The sequence below is a fragment of the Acanthochromis polyacanthus genome, chromosome 17 (assembly GCF_021347895.1).
Source record: "Acanthochromis polyacanthus isolate Apoly-LR-REF ecotype Palm Island chromosome 17, KAUST_Apoly_ChrSc, whole genome shotgun sequence".
Lineage (NCBI taxonomy): Eukaryota > Metazoa > Chordata > Actinopteri > Pomacentridae > Acanthochromis > Acanthochromis polyacanthus.
The window spans coordinates 303,396-313,793 of NC_067129.1; the positions used below are offsets into that span (position 1 = coordinate 303,396).

Sequence of the window (10,398 nt, forward strand, 5' to 3'; positions counted from 1 at the left end):
ATTGACTGATTGATAAAACTTTATGTCCCTTTCAGGAAATTTGTCTTAGACAGCAGTGCTGCTGGCTACAGGCACGGTGTGCATACAAAAACTCTAGACAAACATAAAAACTATTTCATTACATTAGCAGAGGTCGACGACAAGCACGGTCAGTAGTCATTGCACAGGCAACATGTTAAAGCTGGTTTGTAGATCAGACCTCCAGGAAGAGATTAATAAAGGGAACCTTACATGAAATGTGCCAGAATGGTGTCTCCCATGAGGCCTGAGCGGAGGAGGTGCTTCTTTGTGATGTCATAGACGGGAAGCTCCACCCCAACGACGATGGCGGCTCGCTGAGCGGTGGGAATGACGCCCTGAGAGACGAAAGAGTTCAGTCTGAGTGAACAGAACGACTCATTTACAGAGCCGACTGACATCAGCAGACAAACGATCATTTCAGTGTTTTTAGAGGGACTGGAGCTAAGCTAAGCTAAACCTCTCTGTTAGAAGGCCACTAAATCTGCCTACTGAGGATGTTTATTCTGTCCAATAAGCAGTGCATCATTCATCACGGTGGGAGGTTTGAGTATTTCCCAGATAACAGCAGCTGCTTCCTACAGTCTACATCGTTTGCTGACATCAGGTGTACTTACAGTTTTCCAAGTTCCATATAAATCTGGGATGTCTCATTTCTGATGCTAAGATCGGGTTCAGTCCTGATCAAACTGCTGCTATCGCATTAACTGAAGCCCTGGTTGTTGTTTAGGTCCACCGTCACAAAGTACAATCACTTTCATTATTAACACATTATTTATCAATAACTGCTTACTTTATGGAAATTCAGCACACTGGACATTTAATCTTTAATGATATTACTTTTTCAAGCCCTGACGCATAATACATAGATAGATAAGTATAGATAGATCTATCTATAATTTCTCTATCTATAGTCCATCTATCTATCTATTAGTTTATCTATCCATCTATTTATAGTCTATCTATCTATAATCTATATATCTATGCTCTGTAAACATAGAACTGACCTCCTCCAGCTCCAGTATCTGGTAATCAGAGCCTGCAGTAACAGAACCAGGTACTACAGGTAATCTATAATACTTAGAGTGTCTCATCTGGAAAACTATCTGCAGTTATGAATATTAAATGACTCGGATCAGATCGGACACAGAAAATCTTTATTGGGAATCCCTAAAATAAATGTAATGATTTGAAGATTTGATGACAGCTAAAACAGCGGACACTCAGTAATATCGGTATCATCTGTGCAGTAACACTTTCTGGATTCATGTGCAATATTTAAGATTTCTTTTGCTCAGGAGCACTTTTCAGTCGTGTGTGACATTTCACTTTCATTTAAATCATCAATGGAATGTATAATATTTGACTTTTCAGGTCATTATTTCATTTTCATGTGTGATGTTCTGGTATACCAGCATTACTTTTACAGTTCTATTTTAGTATTTTTTAGCATACTTATTTTCATTCAGAACTGATCGTACTCATATTTTATTGCTTTACTACTTTTTACGCTCTGCATTCCTCATATTTTGTCATTGTGCAACAAGAATTTTCTTTGGGATTAATAACGTTATTGTGTTGGTTTGGTTAAATAAATGACGACACACTGACAGAATGATCCACTTTGGTTAAATAAATGACGACACACTGACAGAATGATCCACTTTGGTTAAATAAATGACGACACAGTGACAGAATGATCCACTTTGGTTAAATAAATGACGACACAGTGACAGAATGATCCACTTTGGTTAAATAAATGACGACACACTGACAGAATGATCCACTTTGGTTAAATAAATGACGACACACTGACAGAATGATCCACTTTGGTTAAATAAATGACGACACACTGACAGAATGATCCACTTTGGTTAAATAAATGACGACACAGTGACAGAATGATCCACTTTGGTTAAATAAATGACGACACAGTGACAGAATGATCCACTTTGGTTAAATAAATGACGACACACTGACAGAATGATCCACTTTGGTTAAATAAATGACGACACAGTGACAGAATGATCCACTTTGGTCTCAGTTTAGCCAGAAATTACAATAAAGTGTCAGAAACAGTGTTTGTGTAGAATAAAAATGGAAACCTCCCACAGAGCGGGAGCAGGAACAATGCTTTCATGTCATTTATCTGTTTTCTCAGACTTTAAGTGCCAAAGTGTGAAGGCCTGATGAAGCTGTAGGCGTATGAAGCTGTCCAGCAGTTTCTACTGGGATGAATGTGGCTCCATCTCAGTATATAATCCTCTCACTGCATCCGTAAAGTAGAATACACAGAGTCACACAGCACTCACCCTCCACAGCCCTCTGGTGCCTTCTGTCTGGTAGATGTTGATAAAGTTGGACATCATGCTGCCCTGGAGGAGGCTGCCCTGAGCCTGCATCCTGATCTGGAACCCACAGACACAAACAACAAACATTTGATTTTACAATAACTGCAAACACAGCTGCCATCCTGGCAGTGTCTGCTTCCTGCTAACGACCAGCTGATCCTAACAGATGTGAAGCGTGAGTGGAGCTGAAGCAGCTTTTTTTACAATAGTGTAAAACCTTAAACCTGAATGCAGTTCTATGGAAAGTCACCATCATGAACAAGGAAGTTAACTACAGAGAGCAAAAGAATTTCTGGTTTGAGGCTGTAAACACATTTATGTTTTGCTGTGAAGTTGAGTATTTTTTACAGACGGGCATAAAATGCTGTTCCTCACTAGTACTTAATGAATTAGATTCATGCTGTATTTTATTGTTCTACGTTCTCTGTACTCGTATCCATAGCTGCTGTGTTCCCATAGAGGTGCAGGACTTTACACTGCAGTTAAAAATGAGCCCACAGAGAACAAAAACCCACCAGGACCTGCTTGGAGTTCAGACGGGTTAATAAATGACTAGAATTGCTTCCACAGATTAAGAATCCGCTCCGTCAGCCTCAGCTCTGAGGCTGTTGAAGCGTTCAGAATCACCTTGAGAACGTCGGTGGGGTTGGCCAGAGAGGAGGACAGGACTCCAGACACCACTCCACAGAAGACGTTGATGACCATCGTCTCATCTGTCCCAAAGCAGATAAAAATTGTGATTAACTCACACAAAGCCAAAAGCAACTAAAACCGCACAAAGACGATGCTACTGAGATAATAATTTACTACATAGATGTCTCGAGGATCGGCAGGTTATTCAGAGATCCTAAAATCATCATGCATGCTCTCTGCTGGTTTCTTTGTGTCGTTTATTGTTTTGGGACAAAACATTTGTGCAATTTGCACAAAAATGTAGACAATCTTGTTAAATTATATTATACTTATGGAGTTATTGAACAAAACATGCCTCAATACTAATATTTGGAAATAAACAGCATCAAAAGTGCAAATTTTGTGACAAACTGCTCATCAGTTATTGAAAAGCATGGTAATTCCAAATTATGATTCATTGAATTTAAGAAAACTAAACAGTGCTAAAAGAATAAAGCACATTTATATCTGATACAAGATCCATTTTTACGCTCTGACCCAAACAAGACACACTAAACAGCTCATTCTACAATTAAAATTTAAGTTTTATTTAATTTTAGGAAAGCTATAAATTGAGAATCACTATAAACTTTGAGCAGAAAGTTAGAAATAAAAAGACCATTACTTTATAGACGGCCAATTAGTTTTAGAGATGATCGTCTACTACTGTGAGTATGCAGTACTGATCCAAAGTTTTAGGAGAACTGAAGCAGTTATTGGAAAAATGAATGTTGTAAAATCAGTGTTCAAGTTTTCTCTAACCTACGTGGAGCACCACACGGGTGGAGTTTACCTTTTAACTTTCTCATTTAACTCCACCCGTCTGCAGCATCATGCAGATCAAAACAAAGCTGAGATTTACTGACTGCACACTGTGATCGTTGGCCTAAAACAAACAGAAACCATTCTAAGCAAATTATCCTGAGCAGAGTCTGTGGGTCTTAGCTAGAGGTGGATTAGCGTCTACAAGAAGGAGACAAAATAAGAACAGATTAGAGTTTAGAACAATAGTTATAGTTAATCCATGATCAATCTGACCAACAGTCGCTGCTCTTTTTACATGAAAGGAAACGGAGGTTCGATTCCACCACAACCTCAGGGAAAACCTGAGCCTGCATCAGAACAAGCATTCAAACCCAGCGGACCATCGAGGCAGAGCTGGACAGCAAACAGTCAACAGAAACACAAACAAGAACAGCGCTTTATATTTTGGTTAAGTTAGGCCTCCGTAAACACAAAACCTTCATCAGGATCCATCTCTGCTCCCCTTCCTTCAGGTTCTGACGAAGGCTCGACTGATGTTGAGTTTTTCAGAGCAGATCCACCAGACTAATAATATTTAGAAGTAAAAATAAAGTCCAGGACACAAACTCCAATAGAAACCTACACTGAAAAGCTTGTTTTTCATATGTTTAAATACAAGAAAACATTTCAGCAGTTATTCTTTGGTGCTGATTGGCTGATACTCATGACAGGTAACCAATCAGATGGAGCTAGACCACAGTAACAACAGACAGACACTGATATTCAGTAAAAACCTGAATATGGTCAAGGATAATCGGTCAGCCCTCAGTCACAATCATTACATATCCGCAGACAGTTGAGAATTAAAGTTTTACAAAGATTTCTAATGAGCATGTATATCATGGCAGTCTTCAGTCTCCAATAAATCTTAATTTTCTCTGTTGGAATCACCTAAACACGTGTATTTGTCACACAAACAGAAACAAAAAGGACAATCATGTACTTTGGTTCTTTCACAGATTTCTTAGAAGTCTTTTAGAAATATGAAAAAATCTGCTAGGTCAAAAATACACATACAGAAACTAAAGTGATCAGTTTTGGTGGTGTAGAAAGCTCTGTTAATCAGATTTTCTTAACGGCCTCTTAACTTCTCATGAGTGATAAAGATTAACTACAGCTGGGGACTCCTTTGAGGTAATTTAATTAGGACCCATGTAAATCTGTATGAAGGAGAGAAGGTGAGGCCTTCGACCCCAAAAACACCAAACCTACCATCAGGCATGGTGGCGGCACCATCCTGCTCTGGGGTTATTTTAGTGCCAGTGAATCCGGCGACTTACACAAAGGAAATGGAATAATGAGGGAGATTTATGTCACATTCTCGGGAAAACTTAAAGTCATCAATCAGCAGGTTGGATCTTGGACACAGCTGCATGTTCCTACAAGACGAAGTCATAAAGAAATGGATAAACTAGGATAAAATTAAGGTCTCAGACCTCCCTACAATCCTAACTTAAACTCCACCAAGAGCCTATGGATGAAGAAACAGGTCTGTTAAAAAACAACAACAATAAATTCAGTTAAACTGAACCAATTCTGTCAAGAGAAGTCAAAAATAAACCAGAAGCTTATGGACGGCCACCAAAAGTGTCTACTTGAGGTGAAAATGGTCAAAGAACATTCAACCAATTATCAGCATTACTGCATGTTTTTTTATGACTCAGCAGGTTTTCTTATATTTGCAGAAGAGCGACAGTAAATCTGTGAAATAAACAAAATGCATGGATGTTTTTGGTCGACAAAGATGCAGGAGTTTCTTTAATTCCATCAACGATTATTAAGAGTTACAGTCATTGGAAATTCAAGACTGCGATAACACACATGGTCTATCCAAGCATATAGAAGCTTCTATTCTGTATATAAACCACTTCACTGAATGCACATTAAATTTACCCTGATGCATTGGTGCTGACACATTTTTTCAAAAGACCACTTATCAGTGTTCAGAAAGAAGAACAGTTAAAATCTGGGACATGAGCTGTGCTTCCAGTACCATCAGAAAGTAACACAAACAACAGAGATGTTAATATCAGCAGACTCAACCTACACTCTTCAAGGGTTAGGGTTTCAACTGTGATCTGCTCTATTATTTATATTATTTGTCTGATGCACACTGGTTGGCCTTTAAATACTGAGGGAAGCGTTAGACACAGAAACGGAGAGAGGAAACAGGGAGGATATGAACAAAGATACAGAAGGAACCACATAACAAATAAAAAAAAAGCTGAGAGGGAGAAAAGGCAAGAAATCTGACTGTGGTGCTGCTCAGTCACTGATGAATGTAAAATAAACCCACTTTACTGATGTTAAAATGATCACCTGAGGTCCAGACAATAAAACAATCTTTATTTGGAATAATTTAATCTCTTTTATATCAGAAGAAAAGCATGTTTTGTTCTCATTTCAGTGCTTTCATACTTCTCCCTCTGTTTACCAGCAGCGATGAAATTAAACCCATTGTGTGCTTCAGACTGTTGATAAAGCATCAGACCAGGCCGGTGGATGCTGTAGAAGCACATCAGCTCTCTTACAGCTGCAGGGAGAATAAAACCTACTTCTATACGCTCCTTTTTCCCTCTGCTCCCTCCTGGAAGCACTTTGCCTCTTATTTAGCTTGCAAATCAGTGCCGGCAGGTTAACACACTTCTCTGCTTCCAGTGCCAGGACACCCCGACCTTAAAATAAATCTGTTCAGAGAAAACAACCAGCACCAGTATCAGGAGGGTAAACTGCTGCAGCAGCGATTCCACGTCATTCACTGTAAAAACTCAGTTAGCTCATCTGATTCTACTTTATTTATGACAAAAGATTCTTTCATTAACCCCTTTTTATCCACTGTAATCTGGCCAAGCGACGCTAAAACACCCAGAGTCTCCCAAAATACACCAAGAAGAACAGAAATATGGTGACAGATGATCAGCTCTATGAAAAACACAGCGAGAGAAATGTACTGAGAGCAAAAAGACGTCCTTCAGCCGATTATTCCACATTACAAAGCAGAGTCTGGTTGATTTTTTTGTTCTATAAATATGATGAACTCAATCAGATTACTTTGGATAAAATTAAAGCTAAATATCTGAGAGCAGTTCAATGTCCATCCGTCTTAATGAACAGCCTCAAACCTGACAGGATAGAAAGTCATTTTCCATCCTAATGGAGCCATATTCTCACACACTTATGAGGCATTTTCAATTACAGTGAACGGAGGTTTTTATTCATGACGTAGCAGCATCAGCGACTCTGCCAGCATCACCGCACCGTAGGGAACCTTCCAGCCACTGAGTTAAAGATATATAACTGCATTTATAATGTTGACTTTGTCTTTGGACGGCAGCATCAGTTAACAAACTAAAATGGAAATTTAAGGAAATGACTCCAGTGCTGCAGCTGCCAACTTCTCTCTGTTGTTATTAAACCGGTCAGCAGCAGAACCTCTGAACCCAGAACACTTTCTGGTCATTTTCTGCTCCTGTCGATGTTTTTTCTTCCATGTGGACTAATTTTAACTCCTACAGCTTTGTAGGAAACAACACAACACACAAAATGCTTTAATTTTATATTCTCGCTTATAAAAGAGCTTCAACTTAATGTGGTTTAAGTGTTTGGTTTCCACCCAGCAGACGATCTCAGAGACTTCAGGGACAGACTATAAAACTAATTCAACAAAGCTGGGATTCCTAATCCACTTAGTTAGCTAATTTAAACCAAAAACTGTTCAGTCCTATTTATTTTCACAATGGAGTCAAAATATAATAAATTCTAAGTATTTTGTGAGGATTCATTCATTTTGTATTGCCATTTTTCAAAAGCGGCAGCAGAAAAAGACAGAAACTGAGAACAACACGCAGTAACTCATCCAAAGATGTTTTTATCAGAGCAGGTACGAGTCCTAAACTCCTTCTGATCAGATCGCCCCAATTTAAAAGATTTTAACATGTTTAAACACCGACCAGGACAGTGGAAATCTATGTCTTTACAGAAAGCGACATCCAAACAGAGCAGCCGACAAAATGCTTTAATTTGGTATTTTTACTGCAGTTTAACTCCTACAGCTTTGTGGGAAACAACACGACTGAGTTCTGGGCAGCAGCAGCGATAAAGCTGGAAATCAGAAAATAACAAGCTTGAATTCATTTGGTTTTTTATTTCACTAAACTATAAATGTTTGATCATCATGTCCAATAATTTTCCAAAGATGTTCCCAACACTAACCCTAGCTCCACAAACTATTTATATTTTACTGCTTAGACGTTGCATTTATACTTGCTGGGGTTAAACACAGCCTGCAGTTCAGCCCAAAAGTCCCTGAATTTATGTCATGTGACTGAAACTTTAATTATTTACAGAATCTAATGAGACAGAACAGTTTGTATTTTACTGATTTTTAAATGAGACATGCAGCTTTTAATGAAATATCACAACTTCCATTTCATTTTGCTGACAGCACATCGTAGATGAGTAGTTCTGGGACCACTGGAAAGTCGTAAAATCAGTGACTTTTAATGTTTTTATGGTTTCTTATTCTGATAAATGATGCCATTAATAAAATAAAATAAGGACAGCCAGCCTTTTAAAGCGGCCTTTGGGCTTCAGACAGTTAAATGTTGTTGCTCTCATATGAAATTCAAGCCGGCTGTAAATATTTTGGCTCCTGGAGGCTCACATGGGTTCTAGTTGGGTTACGAAGCTCGTAAACTGAGCGCACGCTACAGGAGACTTTATCAGCACTAAACCTGTGAATAAACTGACTGAAACAAGATTTAATCAGCTGTCAGAAGATTCCCTGTTTGGCCGGCTGTCTGAGATGTTTCTCCAGAATAATAACGTGTAGATGGAAATGCTTTCAAGGTTTCACAGCGGTTCTGAGACTGAATTAAACGAGTCCTTCCCTACAGCAGACTCTGATGATGAAAGAGTTTTCAGACAGAGGCAGGACACCGATAATAGAGGTAAAAATAGAGACTCACCTTCTGGGTGGCTGACAAACAGCCTTTTCAGAGAGTTGTACGTTCCAATCTTGATTGTTCCGTAAGAAGCTTGCCTCAGCAGAGCGGGGGAAATCCTGCATCAGAACAAGTTTATTAACCAGAGGAGGGAGAAGTTCTCATTTCAGTCCTACTGAGGAGTTTAACGTCTGGGTTTAGGGTCTGTTACTCAAAACAAGAGATGAATCTTAAAAACTGCAGACAACAAACCTCTGATTCACTCTCACTGCGTTAAAAGTCAAAAGAAAAGCTCCGTTTGAAAATGTCCCACTGGGCTTCTGTCAAACCTCTAGATTGGTCTCAGCACTAGAACAGCTCAGGACTGAAAGAAGAACTTTTACTGAAGACAAACTAAAAGCTCTCCCAGTAAATCATCTGGGCCTTTCTTCACACTACATGGAAATAAGAAATTCCAGTTTTAGTGCATATTTATGAAGATCAAGTGTTTGTTAGTAAATGAAAAAATGAATCAAAAGTTATCTGAGAGCAGAGCAGGGACGATCCACGTTGTTCTGACCAAATTAATTAATGCAAAGATTCAGATTATGATCAGTCACAACCTGTGTACATTTTATTCTGTCCACAAACAGGACTGGTGGATGTAATGTGCTGTCACTGATGACATCACTGCTTCCAGACAGCTGTTAAATACTGCATTCAGTGGAATTCATTTCAGTTTAATCACAGCCATAAAAGTAAACAAATCCTAAAAAAATCCACTAAAAACTTAAAATTAATTGCTTCCATAAAAAGAAGACCTTTTGAGTTTTGGGTCATTTGGTAGAATTTAGATTTGCGTGATTTTCTTGTAAACAATAAACAAAATAAATATAATTTCTATGTGTTTGTGTCTGTTTAATGCAGCCACACTTTTAGAAACACAGAAATGATTTTTCCACAAATATTTCATGATAATATCTGAGATTCGGAAACCTTTTATCCATCGCTGTATATTCTACCAAAAATGCACAAGTTTAGTGTTTAGGGCAACAATTCAATGGATGGAAATGCAATAAGTCAGACAGAAAACACATTTCAGGGATTTTTTATCTGAAAATCCAATAATATTTGTAGAGTTTCTTGTATAACATCTGAATTATCAAAGTGGATTTATCTGACTAAGAGGCATCATTTTAATAAAGTATTGAGCAAAGAAACACCATGAAACAACGCTGTGGCAAAGAAATAAAACAAAGTTGTTGGATATTTCATTTAGACATTAGTGAGCATTAGGAGAATCTCCCAGCTGGTAGTTTTTCAGCAAACATAGTAAATGTGAACATGATCAATAAAAGAGTATCTTCAGTGATTTTCTGTCAACAAGCAGAGCAGATTTAAGGGATAAATTATGAAGCAAATTCATCAAAGAAAAAATTCCAGTTAGAGATGATGGTGACAATCAGCTTTCTCTGTTCATGACATTTTCTTTCATCAGGTTCATTAAAACGTCTTCAGTTTGTGCCGATAATGAGCCGCCTCCGTCTGTCAGATTAACGGGTCGCTATAATACAGAGCTGTGTGGAAAACGAACATTTATTACAGTAAAAAGTGCTGCTGCTGTGAATTGT

At 38.3% G+C, this 10,398-nt stretch overlaps 1 protein-coding gene across 7 annotated transcripts in view; it reads right to left on the minus strand.

The window, feature by feature from the left end:
* slc25a14 (solute carrier family 25 member 14) overlaps nucleotides 1-10,398 on the minus strand; it is a 45,173-nt gene that overhangs the window by 11,022 nt on the left and 23,753 nt on the right. For all 7 annotated transcript variants that reach the window (XM_051937754.1, XM_051937753.1, XM_051937752.1 and 4 more), the window contains 4 exons: nucleotides 8,813-8,907; nucleotides 2,997-3,082; nucleotides 2,331-2,426; nucleotides 232-356 (listed from right to left, as the gene is read on the minus strand). In XM_051937754.1, the coding sequence (XP_051793714.1) occupies nucleotides 232-356; nucleotides 2,331-2,426; nucleotides 2,997-3,082; nucleotides 8,813-8,907 (402 nt within the window). The remainder of the gene's footprint in view (nucleotides 1-231; nucleotides 357-2,330; nucleotides 2,427-2,996; nucleotides 3,083-8,812; nucleotides 8,908-10,398) is intronic.